An 18,599-nucleotide genomic window follows, 5' to 3' on the forward strand; every position below is an offset into this window, starting at 1 on the left:
TCTGGAGCAAGACTCCAGGTCAAATTGAGTCACCGTATTCCCTGGTCTCCTGGCGCCAAACCAGAGGGTTAGGGGAAAGCCTGGCGCGCGCGCTGAGGCAAGGGGGTGATCCAGCGGTGGAATTCTCTTCCTCCCACTCCCAAGTATCCCAGCATCCTGCGCTCAGGTCTCCAAGCCCCAGGGTTTGGAAGGGACTGGAAGCTGGGACATTGAGAGTTCAACAGCGTCTCCTCTTCCAATGCCTCAGTTTCCCCGACGTCCAAGAAAGGAGACACTTCCTGTTATAAATTTAGGGGGAAGAGCAGAGTCTGACAGAGCCTCAGTCCTCCTCTTGGGTGCTTGGAGAAAGAGGAAAACTCTCCCGCCAGGTTCAGAGCAACATCAGAGCGAGGAGCGTGGGGCGGGGACTCTAACTCGCGCGCTGCCCTGCTAGTGGCCGTTCTGGTGGAAGTGGGGGTATAGAGGGAGGCGGATTAAGCCCTTAATTACGGCATGATCCGAGTGGCACCTGCTTTACGCCCGCCCAGCTCCCGGGGGACTCGGGCACTGGGGGGTGGAGAGGAGAACCAGGGAAGGAGGACAGCGCGCGCGGAGGCACGGCCGGTACCCAGGCACGCCAGCAGGACAGCGGCACCGTGGCTGCCGCAGCGCGCAGAGGTTGTGGAGGGGCTTACGGCTCCCGGCCCGTGGGTCCTCGACCCAGGGGCTGGGGTCCGAGCCCCCCGCCCGGGACTCAGGCGGGCCGGGCCATGCTGCGCTACCTGCTTAAAACACTGCTGCAGATGAACTTGTTCGCCGACTCCCTGGCGGGGGACATCTCCAACTCCAGCGAGCTGCTCTTCGGCTTCAACTCCTCGCTGGCAGCGCTCAGCCCTAGCCTGCTGCCTCCTGGAGACCCTGCTCTCAATGGTGAGACTGTCCGATGGGGACCTGGCAATTTGGGGATGGGGAGAGAGGGCTGCGCGGAGGGGAGGATTGAAGCCCTCCTTTCCTTAAGTCCCGGGCCCAGGGGCGCCTATCAGGGCCCTCCTGGGAAGTGGGGTCCAGAAGGAGCACCTGAGTGGGGGTGTCTGCCTGTGGTGGGGGGCTTCTGAGTTCCTTTCCCCCCATCTCGCCTACTACCCACCCACCACACCCACCCCAGGTGAGAGAACCGTGGTTGGTGACCGGCAAATTTCAAACTAAGAAAGTAGGGCGGAAGCGGGAGACACAGTCGCTAGCCGGTCAGAGCTAAACCGGCCACTAGGAGATCTATCCAAATAGCAGATGTCATTTCTAGGACTTGAAGTTTTCAAAAAACTCAGTGCAAGGGGGAAGAAAGCCCCAATTTTGTAGGTGTTTTGCTGCTGAGGGGACGGAGTCAGCGATCTTTTCAAGGAAACTTAGAGCTAAGTTTGCATCCCCGGTGAGACTCACAGCTGACCCATCCTGGCAGAGCGGCGGCGAGGTCGTTACCGCTAATTACGGTGATTAATAAATAACTTGAGACAGAGCTGCCTCCCTGAGCGCCGCAGGCAGGCGAGAGAGGCCAGATCGCGCCCCCTGCTGGCCACGTCAGGAACTCTCCCTCTGGGAAGCCACTGTCGATCCCTCTAGTCACCTCCACCTCTGCTGGGAACTTAAAGATAGGAAAAGCGCTCTCTCTCTCTCTCTCTCTCTCTCTCTCTCTCTCTCTCTCTCTCTCTCTCTCTCTCTCTCTCTCTCTCTCTCTCTCTCTCTCTCTCTCTCTCTCCTCCCCCTCCCTTTATCCCCCCCCCCCGTACTCAGGTGCGGGGGAGGAGCCCCAGAGTCCTATTTGCATGGTCATTAGCTATTCATTAGGCTGCTGTCGAAGCCTCTCTGGAGACCAGGAATGACAAGGAAGAAATTCCAGGGAAAGGGAGTCCGCAGCTGTGTCTGCAGGAATTAGGGGGAAAGGGTAGACCAGAAGGGTGTGGTATGTATGTATGTATGGAAGGAGTTTGAAGAGCGTAGGGAATAGGCTGGCATTCCCCAGTCTTGCCTCCTTTGAGGAGTCCCAAGAGGTTAGGCAGAGTTATTTTCACTGATGTCCCAGAGTCAAGTTCCGCTCACCTTGGAGCTTTACATCAGACATCTCACTCAAGCGTGAAAAGCCAGTGAGAAATGTAGGTAAGATGTTGATAGCCACACGCAGCCACTAGGAAAACACTGCCATGGAGGGTGAAGAATGCCTGAGGAATTGCAAAACCAGTAGAGAGCAAAATCTTGGCAGCCGGGGACCTAAACGTACTTTCACTGCACATGAGAGGTTTGTGAAGCGGGGGGGTGACGTGGGGTGGAATACTAGGACCTGGAGTCTCATTCCGATAGAGACTGTAGGAGCCATATTAAATTACTGGGGAGGAACAGATATTCAATAACAGCAAACTTGTTTTTCTTACTGATGCGCGGTAAATTTGTCATACTTTCCGATGTGCTTTGCATCCTTCGTGGGTTTTGGACTCCCACATTACATACAGATGAAGAAGTGAAATTCAGACGCTTGAGCGTTTTCGGTTTTTGAGACCCGGACTAGACATGTAGCCCAGTCATCAGCCCTTGAACTCCTGATGCTTCCACACCCCACGCATGGGTCACCACTGGGTTGAGGTTAAATAATTTGTCCAACTTGTTACCTCTGGAAAGTGTCAAAATCTGAGATTCCAGCTCAGAGGATTTCAAAGCCAAAACCCAGGGGCCTCTCTCAATGGAGTGTTTCCAAATCCAGACTGGGATGGGATGGAGAAGAGAGAAGCGTGAGCAGCAGATTCCATCGGGAAGGCAGAGGACTGAGATTATTATTCTCTTCCATACGTGGGGAGAGAAACTGATCTTATCCTCAAGCGGTCAAATCAACTCTACCGCGACAGAGCCTGCACCCGCCACGGCCCAGCTTGCTCTACACCAAAACTCTTAAAAGGAAGGGCAGGAAACGAAAGCTAATCCCCCACTAGGCTAAGAACCAAGAGGTCCCTGAGGATCTTGGAACAGGGTAGGCGGGGTGGAGGCGAGAGAGAGGCGCAGAACAGATGCGCCCAATAGTCCCTGGTTATTTAAGGACATTAGATTTGAGCAAGGCTGCAGCGCCCCCTATTGACAGAAGCGGGTTAGAAATCATTTCCAAAGGTCAGACTGAGAGCTCAGTGTTGGTATTTAACAATCCTGTCTGGGCGGGAGTGAGGGTGGGGATACAAATGGGGGCGTGGCATGGAAGCATTTCGGGGTGGGGATGACACCTAGATCCCCACACTTGAGGCAGAAGATGAACTAGGTTCAGGACAGAGGTCTGGAGGCCAAGAGAGAGGCAGGGGCAGAATCTACAGATAAACTGACCCAAAAGGGCGAGGAGGGAGAGGCATTTCTTTTCTGTTTTTTAAACTGTGCTTTTCAGGAAAACCCACTCACATTTCTACTTCCACCACGTTTAATTTCTGTGACGTCACAGGATCCCCATAAATAAAAATGAGATTACCTAGGGCCTCATGGCGTTCAAATTAAGAACCTTTTGTAGTCTTAGGCCCTTCTCTTAAATGAAGGACCCAGGACAGTTCACCTTGTCCATTTCACCTATGGGTCCAGATGACTCAGAGGTTAATTCGGCGTCTGCTATATTACAACGTGCATGGCTGCTCACTGAGCAAGGATTGTATGTGAAACAGTGTGTGATTGAAAACCATACTGCCAAGGCACAGGTCCCTCACCAAGCCAAGGCTCAGCCATCCCCCACTTAACGCTTGTCAGGAAAGGAGGCCCGGATCTCAAGGAGGCCCAGAAAGCCTTCCTAGGAGGTTGTGCCCGGATCCCTCTATAGATTTGCCTATCTGAGGGCATTTCAGTTCCAGGCTAAGATGATAACAGAGCCTACGTGGGGGCCGGGGGGAGAGGTGGGGGCGGAGGAGATGGGCGGATACGGATGGCACTCCAGCAGAGGAGCATGGGAGATGGGCAAGGCAGAGAGAGGGCTCAATTACCCTCCAGAGCCTCGGTCTTCCCCCCTCCCTCCCCCCAGTTGCCTTGCCTGGGCATCTTGAGCCACCTCCTTCTCCAGGGTCAAGAGTTGGGCCGGAAGATGCCATGCCGCGCATCGTGGAGCAGCCGCCAGATCTGCTGGTTTCCAGGGGCGAGCCGGCCACGCTGCCCTGTCGCGCTGAAGGCCGGCCTCGACCCAACATCGAGTGGTACAAGAACGGGGCGCGCGTGGCCACGGCACGCGAGGATCCGCGCGCTCACCGCCTGCTGCTGCCCAGCGGCGCCCTCTTCTTCCCCCGCATCGTGCACGGGCGCCGCTCGCGGCCCGACGAGGGTGTCTACACCTGTGTGGCTCGCAACTACCTGGGAGCAGCGGCTAGCAGAAATGCCTCTCTGGAAGTAGCCGGTGAGAGAGTCCGGTCAGCTAATGCTTCTAGAGTCTGGGGCAGGCCGGAAGGGCCTTCAAACCATTCAACATCTTTTTAAAAACAGAGACCTTTGGTCTCTAACGCCAAACGCTGACCATGGAGGAGGAAGTGGGGTTGACTTGGTATTTCAGAACTCCAGGTCGACTGTGACCCACTCTCCTCCGAGACAGTTGTATCACACCGCCCTGTTTACTCTTCTGACCTTTCTCCACATGGCCCCTTCCCTTTTCTCAGTCCTCCGTGATGATTTCCGGCAATCGCCTGGGAACGTGGTGGTGGCAGTGGGGGAGCCCGCAGTAATGGAATGTGTGCCCCCTAAGGGCCACCCAGAGCCTTTGGTGACCTGGAAGAAGGGCAGTGCTAAGCTTAAGGAAGAGGAGGGCAGGATCACGGTGAGTGTGTGTGTGTGTGTGTGTGTGTGTGTGTGTGTGTGTGTGTGTGTGTGTGTGTGTACATGCATGTGCATGTAGGAATGAGTGTCTGGGACATGTCTTAAAGGAGGAAGTCTTGAATTTAAGGGTCTTGAGACCTGGGGAGAATGTCTTGGTCTTGTCCAGTGGAGGATAGGGTGGAACTGAGGTAAGAAAAGCTGAAAGGGCTGGATGTGGTGACGCACACCTCTAATCCCAGCACTTGGGAGGAAGAGGCAGGCAGATCCTTGAGTTCGAGACCAGTTGGTCTACAAAGGGAATTCCAGGATAGCCAGAACTACACAGAGAAACCCTGTCTCAACCCTCCCCCACCCCACTAAAACAAGTGGAGACGGAACACCATAAGGCCCCAGAGACTCCATATCTGACACATGAGCCAACCTCACAGGTTTTCTTCACTGACTTATTATGAGAACCAAATAAATTATATATGCACACGCGCACACGCATTCTGATGGCTGTAAAGGACCAATGTTACCATTGTATTCTCCAGATACGTGGAGGAAAGCTGATGATGTCACACACATTCAAGAGTGATGCTGGGATGTATATGTGTGTGGCCTCCAACATGGCTGGAGAGCGAGAAAGTGGGGCAGCTGAACTTGTGGTCCTGGGTAGGCACCCGGCACTCTGGAGTTATGGGAGCGGGAGTAGCCCAGGAAGCAAGTAGCTGTGCAGAACCCCTGACAGTCCAATGGCTCCCACTCTGTAGAGCGTCCCTCATTTCTGCGTAGACCAATAAACCGGGTCGTTCTGGCTGACGCCCCTGTGAATTTCCTGTGTGAGGTGCAGGGAGATCCCCAGCCCAGTTTACGCTGGCGCAAGGATGATGGTGAACTGCCCACTGGCAGGTGAGAAGCCCCTTCCTTCTGACAGCAGGGGGACACAGTCCCCACCTGGCCCCTAGCCCAGAGAAATCTGTTTCCCAGAGCTAGCGGTCCCTGCCCAAACTTATTTCACACAGTGGGTGCCCTCTTGTGTACCCTTTGAGTCCTGCCTTGCCTATCTTGACACTGGTGTTTGTCCTGGGGGAGAGAAAAGGCGTTTGTAGCTGTGGCCAACCCAGCTTGGGGTGGGGAGTGGAGCAGGTATGAGATTCGGAGTGACCACAGCCTTTGGATCGGCCGAGTGAGTCCTGAAGACGAGGGCACTTACACCTGCGTGGCAGAGAACAGTGTGGGCCGTGTGGAGGCATCTGGCTCCCTCAGTGTTCACGGTAAGGGCTCCTCCTGGGACAGTTTGCAGGGGTGATATGGGGGGTGGTGGTGGATAATGGGGAGGAAAGGCAGAACAGGAGGTGTGGATAGATCACTTGAGATTTCGGGAGGGAGGGAGAAGATGAAGCCAAAGAGATCTGAGCAAGAGATGGCTCTGTTAAGCCATCTGTGGACTGAGTCTCTGCTCCTTTATCTTTCTCTCCTTCCCAGTCCCACCCCAGTTTGTGACTCAGCCCCAGGACCAGACAGCAGCTCCTGGAGAAAATGTGTCTTTCCAGTGTGAGACCAAAGGAAACCCCCCACCTGCCATCTTCTGGCAGAAGGAAGGGAGCCAAGTAGGTAACCCCTTCCCAAACTCTAAGCAATTTTTTTTTTCTTTCTGGATCTTTCTCTCCCACAACTTTCTGCAAACTTCTCTCTCAGCTTCTTCTCCCAGAAACTCTTGTAGGTTACTTGGAGGAGTAAATAAATAAATAAACAGATAAACAAATGAACGAATAAATAAATAAATAATAAATAAATAAATAAATAAATAAATAAATAAATAAATAAATAAATAAATAAATAAATAAATAAATAAATAAAGGCCCAGGGCATTTGGACACTTGGAAAATTCAATAATACCGTAGCGATATATTAGAGGGTGCAGAACAGTCCTGAGTGGCAGTTTCTGAGAGAATCTTTATGTGTTGATCAATGATGTCTTGAGAGTAAAGAAATCTAGCTGGGTTTCTCCTCCCCCAGACCTTCTGGACCTTGGCTTTTGGACATGAAAACTGCCCTGGAATCCAAGTATTGAAGGAATTAAAGCTGCTTAGGGTAGATTCCGTGCTCCATTTATTGCTCCTTCCAGCAGGGGGAGCTCACAGCCATCTCCTTTCTACCTAGTGAACAAATCCAGATCACACTTCCCAAAAGAACGGAAGTTACAGACTAAGTGACTTTCTCTAAGGGAAGAACGGGACTGGGCCGCTAGGGCACAGGGTCAGTACAGTAAATCTGACTATCCCACACTACAGGAAAACTACAGGATTTTTGTCTCCAGTTCTTGTGTCTGCTGCATTTTAATTAGGTCCTCATGGGAATGATGATGGGAGGAGGAAGGAGGAGGAGGAGGAGGATAGTCAGAGCCTCAGCCTAGTCTGTTTGTCCTTTCCACGTGTCTATCTAAAGTAAAATATTAAGCCAGAAAATATTTAACATTTATCACGGTGTTTTATAAAACTTTCATATGATTCCTTCATTTCTACCTACTGAGTATGACCCCTAAGCCTTGAGAGTCCAATTCGGGGAAACTGGGGCTCATAAAGATGTAATGACCCAGAGATTTTATTTTAGTTGTGGTAGATTAGTTGGTTCTTTTTTTAAATTTTTCTTTTTTCAAGATTTATTTTATGCACCTGCATGTATGTCTGTGTGAGGGTGCCGTATGTCCTATGTAACAGATCCCCTAGAACTGGAGTTACAGACAGTTGTGAGCTACCATGCAGATGCTGGGAACTGAACCCGAGTCCTCTAAAAGAGCAGCCAGTGTTCTTAACTGCTGAGCCATCTCCCCAGACCCCAGGTGGTTCATTTTCTGAGCTAAGGCTGGTCTCTAACTTGTGATTCTCCTGCCTTATCTCAGGGCTTAGCTCCTTAGAGTTTCTTAACCAGTAAGTCACAGCGCTGGGACATGGGCCCCAAGATCTTGTAAGGAATGTCCACCATTTTTGTGAGTTGGCCTAACTAATTTGGCCAGGGCCATGTCAATGGCTGGAAGTAGAGAGCAAACTAGAAACTTAGATCTCTTCGTGCAACCCATTCCTTATCTTACTTCCTTGCTCTATCCCAGGTCCTGCTTTTCCCTAGTCAGTCACTCCAGCCGGTGGGACGCCTCTCAGTCTCTCCAAGAGGCCAGCTCAACATCTCTGAAGTACAGATCGGGGATGCTGGCTACTACGTGTGCCAGGCTGTCAGTGTGGCTGGTAGCATCCTGACCAAGGCCCTGTTAGACATAAAAGGAGGTATGTATCCATGGAGAGAAGGATGGACATATGGTCTGCAAAGACATTGTTTAAAGAGACATGTTTCTCTTGGATGCTGATCAATGTGTCTGAAAGGGAATGGGGCATGCTCCTGAGGGATGTCCTTGATGTTTGGAAACTAGCAGCAGAATGGTCCTAGGCAGAGACTAAATAATTCTCAAAGCCCTCTTGGGTAGCAAGGAGAGAGGGATGAAATGATGAAACAAATAAGACAGAAGGACAAAGGGCTGACTTCCTGACCCAAGTTCTTCCTCCCTCAGCTTCTGTGGATGGGCTGCCTCCCGTCATCCTCCAGGGACCCGCCAACCAGACGCTGGTACTTGGCTCTTCTGTGTGGCTGCCATGCAGAGTGACTGGAAACCCTCAGCCCAGTGTCCAGTGGAAGAAGGACGAGAGGTGGCTGCAGGGGGATGACTCCCAGTTCAACTTAATGGACAATGGCACTCTATACATCGCCAGTGTACAGGTGAGAGTCACCCCTAGGGCCCTCATAACTGAGAACAGCTAGCTGGTCCACATTCCAACTCTAGTAAGTACCAACTAGGCCTCTAATCCATTTCTACCTCTCTGCTCTCTCAGACTTCCTAAAGTATCCAGCATCTTCCTCATCCTTCTGTAACCTGCCTCTCCACCCCTTCACCCTACCCTGCTCCACTCCCAGTGGGCCAGCACTCTACCTTCCCCTACAGGAGATGGACATGGGTTTCTACAGCTGTGTGGCCAAGAATTCCATAGGGGAGGCCACATGGAACAGCTGGCTTAGGAAGCGAGGTAAGTTGGTCCATCACTCTCCAGTCTCACCAGCAGCTTTCTCCAAATCTGCTTAAAAAACAGTCACTATCTCCTAAGCCCCAGGGCTGATTTTATCTTCCAAATGTCATGACCACATTGGTGGGGATGAGGATGGACTGATGCACTTGGGAGGCAGATGTGAGTCTGGGTCAGTATACTGTGTTACCTCATAACCGTCACCACAGCCAGAGCATCACGGCTTCTCTAGGAAGGAGGCAGGTCACACTCCCTTCCCTCCTCTGTCTAGCTAATGATTTTTTATCACTGCAGAAGATTGGGGAACATCACCAGGTCCTGCAACTGAACCCAGTAACCCTCCAGGGCCTCCCTCACAGCCAGTAGTCACAGAGGTAACCAAGAACAGCATCACCTTGACCTGGAAGCCCAATCCACTGTCTGGGGCCACAGCTACCTCTTATGTGATAGAGGCCTTCAGGTATGGAGACAATTGTGTGTGTGTGTGTGTGTGTGTGTGTGTGTGTGTGTGTGTGTGTCTGTGTGTGTGTGTATGTGTGTGTGTGTCTGTGTGTGTGTGTATGCTTGCAAGTGTACATGCACATATGTCCATGTACACACAGAGGCTACAGCATAGTGTCAAGTGACCTCCCCTACAGTCTGTGAGACAAAGTCTTTCTCTAAACTCGAGTCCCATTACTTGGTTAGACAGGTTGAGCAGTCATCTCTGGGGATCTGCCTGTTTCTACCCTTCTTCCCCTGGTTTTTAGGTGGGTGCGTGGGATCTGAACTCAGGTCCTCATGCTCACTCAGCAGGTACTTTACCAACTGAGTCATCTCCTCAGGCCCATGGAGACAATTTTGAATATAAACTTGGAGACTTAAAAAGAGGGGTTCCCATGTCCTTAGGGCCTTTGCTATTTTGGGAGAGTAATTCCCTAGTGCCCTCTCCCAAGGTAAGGAGGTAGTAGGATTCCACAGAGAATGGGTGAGGTTAAGTAGACAAGCTGGGGACTCTTGGCTCAGACAGTCCTGTCATCTTGTTCCCCTTGTAGCCAAGCAGCTGGCAACACATGGCGGACCGTGGCAGATGGGGTGCAGCTGGAAACACACACTGTCAGTGGCCTGCAGCCCAACACCATCTACCTGTTCCTAGTGCGAGCTGTCGGAGCCTGGGGCCTGAGTGAACCCAGCCCTGTCTCTGAGCCTGTTCAAACCCAGGGTAAGGCCAGCGACCTTATGGGTGTGGGTAGGACATGCGTTAACAACAAGAGTGCCTTCCCATCCAAACCACGGAACGGTGGCAGATCACAGGGTTTTCTTTTGATGAGCCAAGTCTATGCTCATGGCCCAGACAACAACAGGAAGTCATGGTTCTCTCTCATAGAGAGGTCCCAAGAGGGAAAGGGGGGGGGGGAGATGATAGAGGGGATAGTCATTATCTCAGTAGCTCTCTCACTGTGTAGTCAGCCATATGTAGTACAGACTGTTAAGGCTAAAAAGGACATGGAAGAATCAAGTGCATATTAGAGGCCTTTAAAGAATGCACGAGCGCATGCGCGCGCGCGCGCACGCACACACACACACACACACACACACACACACACACACAGAGTTCACATTAGCTGCTTCCTCAGGTCACCTCTGTAAAGCTTCCCTAACCTAGCTGTGCTTTGCTGCATTGCACTGAGTGGTACAGCCTGTGAGCCAGCAGAGATAGAATATAGACTCGGCCGTAGTACAGACGTCTGGCCTCTGGTGGCTCCTGCCGACTGGGCTCTTTGTCAGCAGACAGCAGCCTCTCCAGGCCGGTGGAGGACCCATGGAGAGGCCAGCGAGGGCTAGCTGAAGTGGCTGTGCGCATGCAGGAGCCCATAGTCCTCGGGCCCGGAACTCTGCAGGTGTCCTGGACGGTGAGTATGGCATCGCGATGTGGCTAAAGATGAGGATGATGGGGGACACGAGGGCATCTGAGAGGGAGTGTGGGAGAGCAAGAGCGTAGTTGCTGGGGAAGGCAGAAGGAGTGGAGTAGGAGCTGGGCCTGGAAGTCCTGTGTGGCCGCAGCCTCCCCTGGCCCTGGTACACACTTTGTCCCGTCTCCTCTAGGTGGATGGCCCAGTGGAGCTGGTGCAAGGTTTCCGTGTGTCTTGGAGAGCTGCAGGCCTCGACCAGGGAAGCTGGACGGTGCTGGACCTACAGACTCCACAAAAGCAAAGTACTGTGCTAAGAGGACTCCCCCCAGGGACCCAAATCCAGATCAAGGTGCAAGTCCAAGGCCAGGAGGGGCTGGGGGCTGAAAGCCCTATTGTGACCAGAAGCATTCCTGAGGAGGGTAAGGAAGGCTTCAGAGTGATGTATAGACTGGAGAGGAGGGGGCGGGGATTTGAACATCAAGGTGTCTGGGTGGGAAGGGAGGATGCCTTTCCGTTTCCTCGTGTAAGAGCAGGGAGGGTGACACTTGGGGGCAGCTTGCAATGACGGACTGTGTCCTTCTTCTTACCATGCTCCACCCTGGGCTAGCCCCCAGTGGCCCCCCTCAGGGAGTGGCTGTGGCCTTGGGGGGTAATGGCAACAGCAGTATCACTGTGTCCTGGGAGCCTCCACTTCCCTCCCAGCAAAATGGGGTCATCATTGAATACCAGGTACAGGGTTTGGCTGGAGGCTGGGTGAGATGGCCGGGGACTGAGGATGTGGGTGTGGGAAGGGAGATGTAGGGACTAAAGTTAGGATAGAGGGAGCCTAGAGCTGGCTTTGGGTTTGGGAGAAAGGAAGAGGGTTCAAAGCATTGTGTCCAGGGCTGAGTTTCCCCTCACTGGAGCCTCACGTTTCTCCAGGGGGCCTAAATCCAGCTCCTGACCACACTCATATCCGGGTCTCCCTAGATCTGGTGCCTGGGCAACGAAAGTCGCTTCCACCTCAATCGATCTGCAGCAGGCTGGGCACGCTCCGTGATGTTCCAGGGACTGCTACCAGGCCTGCTCTATCGAACCCTGGTGGCGGCAGCTACCAGCGCTGGCGTGGGCGTGGCCAGTGCCCCGGTGCTGGTACAGCTGCGTGAGTCCAGTGGTGGGCGCGGGAGAGCAGGGGTAGAGAACTTGTGGGGAAGCCGAGAGTGGCACTCGGGAGACAGAGGCAGGTGGAGGATCTCTGTGAGTTCGAGGCCAGCCTGGTCTACATAGCGAGCTCCAGGCCAGCCAAGGAGACATAGTGAGAGCCTGTCTCTAAATACATAAGTAAAATTAAACAATGAAAAAGTTAAAGTAATAGAAAATAATCTGGGGGCAATACTGGGGTAGTTGGGTTTACGGGTCCAGAATGGCGCCTTCCGAGCCGCTGGGTTTCGGGCTCGGCTCCTTTCATCTCTCTGACTCCCCTCCCCCGCCCCCAGCGTCCCCTCCGGCAGCGGAGCCCGGGCCTGAGGTCAGCGAGGGCCTGGGAGAACGGCTGGCTAGGGTGCTGCGGGAGCCCGCCTTCCTGGCTGGCAGCAGCGCAGCCTGCGGGGCGCTGCTGCTCGGGTTCTGCACTGCCATCTACCGGCGCCAGAAGCAGCGCAAAGAGCTCAGTCACTACACCGGTGAGAGCCACGCCTCCGGGCACCGGGAGCCTGTGTGGGAGGGGCTTCACGGAGGGGCGGGGCCTCCGCGGGGCTGGTGGGCGGGGCCTGAGGAGGGGCCACAGGGAGCACTCTCCCCATTCTTCCCCGGTTGGGAACGCAAAAAGTCGGGGAGAGCCAGGCTGGGAAATGAAAGGGCCCTGATTTGAGCAGGTGGGGGTAGATTTAACACTGGGACGCAGGTTTCGCAGCTCAACCTTAGTAAACAAGAAAGTACGTTGGAGTCGGAGGCGGGGCGGGGCGTGACCCGGGGGTTGTGACCTCGTAATGGCTAGAGGGGCCGGCTCAAAGATCTACTCTTTAATAAAAGCAGAGAGATGACAAAAATCTCCGAGGTCAGGGATTTTCAATGTTGGCTACATGTAGGAATCACTTGGGAAAACTTCAGGAAAAAAAAATGTGAGAATGAAGCCCGATGTGGCACCCTGGGACAGGGGCTGGCAGAGGCAGGAGGATCGGGAGTTCAAGTCTATTTTTGGCTACATAGTGTTCAAGGCCAGTCTGGGCTACCCGAGACCTTTTCTCAAAAGGAAAAAGAGAGACTCGAGTCCCGTTCCAAGAAATTAGTATTAAATTGGTTCAGTGTGCAGCGGGCATAGCCTTGGGACCAGGACCAAGGAGTGGACAAACACCCGGGGCTCCCGACCACTCACCCCGTTTCCCTCTTCTTTTTCCTACGGGTTCCTTTTCGGAAGCCTCCTTTGCCTACACGCCTGCAGGTGAGCATCTCTACTCTCTGGGGTTCCGAACCCCAATAACCAGCTCTTCTCTTACCGCTGTCCCCCTTCATCTTTCCCAGTGTCCTTTCCACACTCAGAGGGCCTTTCTGGAGCCAGTTCCAGGTAATTCTTGTGACCGTTCTAACGAAAATTGTTTCTACAGAGAGAGTGCCCCCTCCTCTCCAGGCCTGACCATCTCTCCATGTTCAGCCTCTCCCGGTTCCTGCCCCTAACCATCATTCCTGTCCTGTGACTCTTGATTCCTGCCACCTTCCTCCTTTTGCTGGACTCTTTTGGCTCCCCATTCCCAATATTCACCTGCTCCCCCCTCAGGCCACCCATGGGCCTCGGCCCTGCTGCCTACCCATGGCTGGCAGACTCCTGGCCCCATCCATCTCGAAGTCCCTCAGCTCAGGAACCCCGGGGAAGCTGCTGCCCCAGCAATCCTGACCCAGATGATAGATACTACAACGGTGAGGAACTCTACTCCCTTAAGGGCACACTTACCCCATCCCCCATCCCCAAGACCCAGCCCTCCCCCTTCTTACTCTGACTGTCTCCTGGGGCAAACTGAAGGATCTGAGGAAGCCTGGTCTTCCCAAGGCTGCTTAGTCCTTGGAGGACTAGGGAAGGAATCTTGGGCTCGAGTCATAGAACAGCTGTCAGACCTTAACCTTGGCCTTGGTTTGACGTGTCAGATTTGGGGTCGGGAGTCGGGGCAGGGGGAGGAAGTTGATCCCATGGAATCTTCTTCTGCCTTCCATTTTCTTTTGTCCCCTGTGTATGTGTGTCTGCCTCCTCCCCTGGGCCTCCCTCTTTCTCCTCCTCAGAAGCAGGAATCTCACTGTACTTGGCTCAGACTGCCCGGGGTGCCAATGCCCCTGGTGAGGGTCCTGTCTACAGCACCATTGACCCGGTAGGGGAAGAGCTGCAGACCTTCCATGGAGGGTTCCCTCAACATTCTTCTGGGGACCCAAGCACCTGGAGCCAGTATGCTCCTCCTGAGTGGAGTGAGGGGGACAGTGGTATGACCCCAGTTCTTCACCTCCCCATTTTAACCCTATCCACAATCTCCTCCATCCTCTGGCACCTGACCTATCACTTCCTCTGACCTGTTGCCTCATCTCTGGCTCTTTCCTGCATGCCTCTGGTGTGCCCCTTTCTCCTTTCCTCAGGAGCCAGGGGGGGCAAAGTGAAGATTCTGGGCAAACCTGTGCAGATGCCCTCTTTGAGCTGGCCAGAAGCCCTGCCACCACCTCCCCCTTCCTGTGAACTAAGCTGTCCAGAGGGGCCCGAGGAAGAGCTAAAGGGCAGGTAATGATACTGCGAGCTGCAGACGCACCTCACATATAGATCAGCCCAGAACTTCCTAGAGCAGGGGGTGGACAGAGATGCTATCAGGGTGTGTGTGTGTGTGTGTGTGTGTGTGTGAGAGAGAGAGAGAGAGAGAGAGAGAGAGAGAGAGAGAGAGAGAGAGAGAAGCTACTCAGCCCTTCACTTCTCATCTGCCTTTTCCACCCCAGTTCAGACCCGGAAGAGTGGTGCCCACCAGTGCCTGAGAAAACCCACTTGACTGAGTCGAACTCCAGTGGAGCATGCCTGGTGGCTCCACCCCCAGGGGAAATGCCTTCCCCTACCTCTTCTTACGGACAGCAGTCCACGGCCACTCTTACCCCTTCACCTCCTGATCCTCCCCAGCCCCCTACTGATATCCCCCATCTCCAACAGATGCCCAGGTAAGGAGGTGTAGAATTCCCCGCACATTATAGCTCCTCAGTATGTATTTATTCAGTGGGTGAGTGGGTGGGTGGATAGATAGGTGAAGAGGGTTCGTGGTCTCAAGTGCAAGCGTGATATGGAGAGGAAGGTGAAGTCTGATGGAACTCTCACGAATCTTTCAGGCTGCCTCTCTTTGGAGCGGGTCTGCAGACTTCCAAGGCATTGCATGCAAACATGGATGTCCTCATGCTTCCCTAGTGTGAGGCCTTGTGGTGGACAGTAATCATATCTTGACTATCTGAGCAGCAGGCTGGAGCACACGGCACAATGCCTGGCACCGAGCAGGCTCTGGGGTTTCCGGAGTGAGCAAGTGCTGAGCCTTTCTGTCATTGCAGGAGGGCGCCGCTTGGGCCAAGTTCTCCTCTCAGTGTATCCCAGCCCGCTCTGAGTAGCCACGAGGGGAGGCCTGCCGGCCTGGGTGCCGGGCCCACAGCCTCCTATCACCTCAGCGGCAGCCCTGTCCCTAGCACGGCCAGCAGTGCCCCAGGTGAGTCTGCTGACACTGGCTCCCACATCACTGTACCCCCTCAGAGCTTGTTGGCCCTTTACCTTCAACCCCCCTTTCTCAGTGCCTCCCCGCACCTGCACCCCCCTTCAGTCTCCTGATCCTACAGGGAGAACCCGCCAGGTGACTGGAGAGATGACCCCCCCACTCCATGGACACCGTGCCCGAATCCGGAAGAAACCCAAGGCTCTTCCTTACAGAAGGGAGCACAGTCCTGGGGGTGAGGGGAGCCCTGGGCCTGGGGGATGGTGACAGTCAGTAGAGGAAATGGGCAGGAAACCAAGGAGAATGGAGTAGGCGACACCAAACCTCGGGTCATTGTCTTGCCTCCCAGGGTCGGGGATGGGGTAGGAGGTGTATTCGGGTCGGGAGAAGCAGGGGGGCTCTGCTGAAAACAGGTTTCTCCCCAGACTTGCCCCCACCACCCTTGCCCCCACCAGAGGAAGAAACGAGCTGGCCCTTGGGGCTGAGAGCGGCGGGCAGCACGTCTTCCCTAGAGCGAGAGAGGAGAGTGGTACAGGCCGTGCCCTACCACGCTGGGCCCCACCCAGACGGTAAGCAGAGCCAGGGCAGTGGGAGGCACTGGACGCTCACAGGAGTCCCGAGGGTCCCCAGCTCACCTGGCTAACGCTGGATTAACGCATCTGGTCAACATCTGATGTTGACTCTTGTATCTCACACTCTCTAAGCCAAAGTCCTCGGAGTCCCCAAGATTATTCCCCGCTCCCCAGGACTGAAGCTGAGGATGAGGAAAAAGTGGGGTCTGGGTGGTGTCCTCGCTTCCCTAAGTTCTCTGTGCTCTAGTTCCTCACATGTGTCTGAATCCCTGTCGTGTCAAGGTCATGGGTTAGGCCTCTGCTTCTCTTTAACCCTGAGCCTGTCAGAGCCTAATGCCCGGCCCTCAGTCATTCCCTAGAGCTGGGGGAGAGCACAGGGTGGCCCGTGGACAAGCAGTGACAGTCTGCTTCCCTCCACGGACCCAGCTGCACTTCTGGGCTGTGCTGCAGAAGACGCCTGGCTTCCCTACGGCAGACCGAGCTTCCTGAGCCACGGCCAGGGCACCAGCACCTGCAACACCGCTGGCAGCAATTCTTCTAGGGGTTCCAGCAGCTCTCGAGGTTCTCGGGGCTCTCGGGGCCCTGGACGCAGCCGGAGCGGGAGCCGGAGCCAGAGCCAGAGGCCAGGACAGAAACGGCGAGAGGTGGGGACCGGACGTCATAAAGGAACAGAGCAGAGGGCTGGGAGTGTAGGCCAAGGGGAAATGGGCAATAGTGAAGGGATTGCAGAGGAGATCAAACAGAGAGGGCCCAAAGGTGGTTGGAAGGAAGGAATCCTTGAGAAGAAAAGACAAGGGGTAAGGGCACAGGGACACACAAGAGTGGAGCCTGGGTATGCCATGGAAGTGGATCAGAGGAAAGACTGATCCCTGACGTGTGGCCTGTCACAAAATAGCATTGCTCCCCCCACCATACCCCTTTCTCCGTAGGAACCAAGATGACCCTTCATGAAGCAGGAGCTTATTGAAAGTTCCACAGGGAAAGGGTGGGAACCCCTTCCTTGGCCAACAGGGAAGTGCGAGCCAAGAGGAGCAAGGATGAGAGGCTGGCTGCCTTTCCTCCCAGCAATGATGCTTGTGACTCACAGAAGCCCACTGTCCTCGACAGCTTTTGTTGTCTCGGGAGCCAGAGAATGAGCTCTTTCTCTTCCATCTTTTTCTGACTGAGATATGTTTGTATAAAAGGAAAAAAAAAAAAGTGTCCGATCTGAGCCCTGGGCCCTGCTTGTCTGTTTTGTGCAGTATTGTGAGCAGAGTGGGCGGTGAAGGTCTGTAGATCAACACACACTGATAGCTGCTGCATCCTTTTGAACTTGTGTCAAAATTCACAAGATAAGGACAGATGACAAGTGACACTGGCCTGGCCTGCTTCCCAGAGGAACTGAAGCCACTGTCCACCTGTGTGTTAGTTCACTATCCATTGGCATACAAACAGCTTAAGGGAGGAGAGGTATACTTGGGCTCGTTTTTCAGGACTGAGCCCATGGTTGGCTGGATTCTGTTTTTGTGGCTGTGGTGAGGCAGAGCATCATGGTGGAGCAGAGCTGCCCACCTCATAACAGCCAGGAAGCAGGAAGAAGCATGCAAGAAGCAGTCACGGCAAGACATGTCTTTCAAAGACATGATCCCAGTGACTTCCTCCAGCCATATCCTACCTCCTAGCAGCCCATAGATCAGTGGTTCTCAACCTTCCTAGTGCTGTGACCCTTTAATACAGCTCTTCATGTGTGGTGACCCACCTCCAACCATAAAATTATTTTAGTTGTTATTTCATAACTGTAATTTTTTTTAAAGATTATTTATTATGTATACAGCATGTATAACTGCAGGCCAGAAGAGGGCACCAGATCTCATTACAGATGAGAGCCATCATGTGGTTGCTGGGAATTGAACTCAGGACCTCTGGAAGAACAGTCGGTGCTCTTAACCACTGAGCCATCTCTCCAGCCCTCATAACTGTAATTTTACTACGTTATGAATCATGATGTAAATATCTGATATGTAGGATGATCTTGGGTGACCTCAAAGGGACCTCCACCCACAGGTTGAGAACCGCTGCCATAGATGAAGTTAGTGCCTTCATGATCCAGTCACCTCTCGTAGTAACAGCAGCTAAAGTACAGTCCTTCCCCATACAGGCCTGTCGGAGAGACGTTTTGTGTCTAAACCATAATACCCTGTCACAGCTATAGGGATATTCGAATAGCCAACACATAGATCATTGTCACACCTTCAGAGAACTGGCCAAGTCCTTTGGTGCCCTCTTCCAGGGCCTGTCTACCCTTCTGTAAGTGAACACTCGCCTCACAATAAATCTAAGCTAAAAAAAACAAACCCAAAGAGAGCCAGTATGGTGGGATTTGCCTGTAATCCTAGCACTCAACAGGGGAAGGCAGGAAGATTAGGAGTTCAAGGCCAGTCTCAGCTGTATAGCAAGTTTGAGGTTGGCCTGGACTATATGAAACCTTGTCTCCAACAAAACGAAATAGCGTGTGAATGAAATCATCCCAGTCAAGAAGGAAGTGTGTGCTTCCGCCCGGCCCCAGGCTCCTTCACAGACGGTGTCTGCGAAGGGAACCTCTTGACTCCGCTGCATGTAGAGCTGGTC

At 53.6% G+C, this 18,599-nt stretch overlaps 1 protein-coding gene across 3 annotated transcripts; it reads left to right on the plus strand.

Annotated features, from left to right (window-relative positions):
• The first annotated feature begins 326 nt into the window (after positions 1-326).
• Robo3 (roundabout guidance receptor 3) lies at positions 327-17,675 on the plus strand. 3 transcript variants are annotated; one of them, XM_037207607.1, is made up of 28 exons: positions 335-909; positions 4,049-4,375; positions 4,632-4,789; positions 5,322-5,442; positions 5,541-5,679; positions 5,917-6,044; positions 6,256-6,380; positions 7,880-8,051; positions 8,333-8,538; positions 8,762-8,843; positions 9,135-9,300; positions 9,875-10,041; positions 10,611-10,732; positions 10,926-11,151; positions 11,340-11,461; positions 11,702-11,873; positions 12,208-12,393; positions 13,128-13,151; positions 13,232-13,274; positions 13,485-13,624; positions 13,982-14,176; positions 14,327-14,465; positions 14,675-14,887; positions 15,266-15,417; positions 15,545-15,655; positions 15,876-15,989; positions 16,419-16,636; positions 16,922-17,675. In XM_037207607.1, the coding sequence occupies exons 1-28, from the start codon at positions 750-752 to the stop codon at positions 16,931-16,933; spliced, it is 4,140 nt and encodes a 1,379-aa protein (XP_037063502.1). In that variant the 5' UTR covers positions 335-749; the 3' UTR covers positions 16,934-17,675. The 3 variants fall into 3 exon arrangements, with proteins under 3 accessions (XP_037063503.1, XP_037063502.1, XP_028714278.1); XM_028858445.2 differs by having other exon boundaries at positions 338-909; positions 15,846-15,989; positions 16,922-17,674; XM_037207608.1 differs by lacking the exons at positions 15,876-15,989; positions 16,419-16,636; positions 16,922-17,675 and having other exon boundaries at positions 327-909; positions 15,529-15,610.
• Positions 17,676-18,599: the final 924 nt, after the last annotated feature.

The sequence above is a fragment of the Peromyscus leucopus genome, chromosome 7 (assembly GCF_004664715.2).
Source record: "Peromyscus leucopus breed LL Stock chromosome 7, UCI_PerLeu_2.1, whole genome shotgun sequence".
In the NCBI taxonomy this organism is placed as follows: Eukaryota; Metazoa; Chordata; class Mammalia; order Rodentia; family Cricetidae; genus Peromyscus; species Peromyscus leucopus.

What these genes read in the sequence shown, in the direction of transcription:
- Robo3 (XM_028858445.2), top strand. Translation starts at nt 750, where the DNA reads ATGCTGCGCTACCTGCTTAAAACACTGCTGCAGATGAACTTGTTCGCC. An exon ending in CAGCTGGCTTAGGAAGCGAG is followed by an intron (nt 8,844 to 9,134) that starts GTAAGTTGGTCC and finishes TTATCACTGCAG; the next exon opens with AAGATTGGGGAACATCACCA. An exon ending in TGAGCCTGTTCAAACCCAGG is followed by an intron (nt 10,042 to 10,610) that starts GTAAGGCCAGCG and finishes CTTTGTCAGCAG; the next exon opens with ACAGCAGCCTCTCCAGGCCG.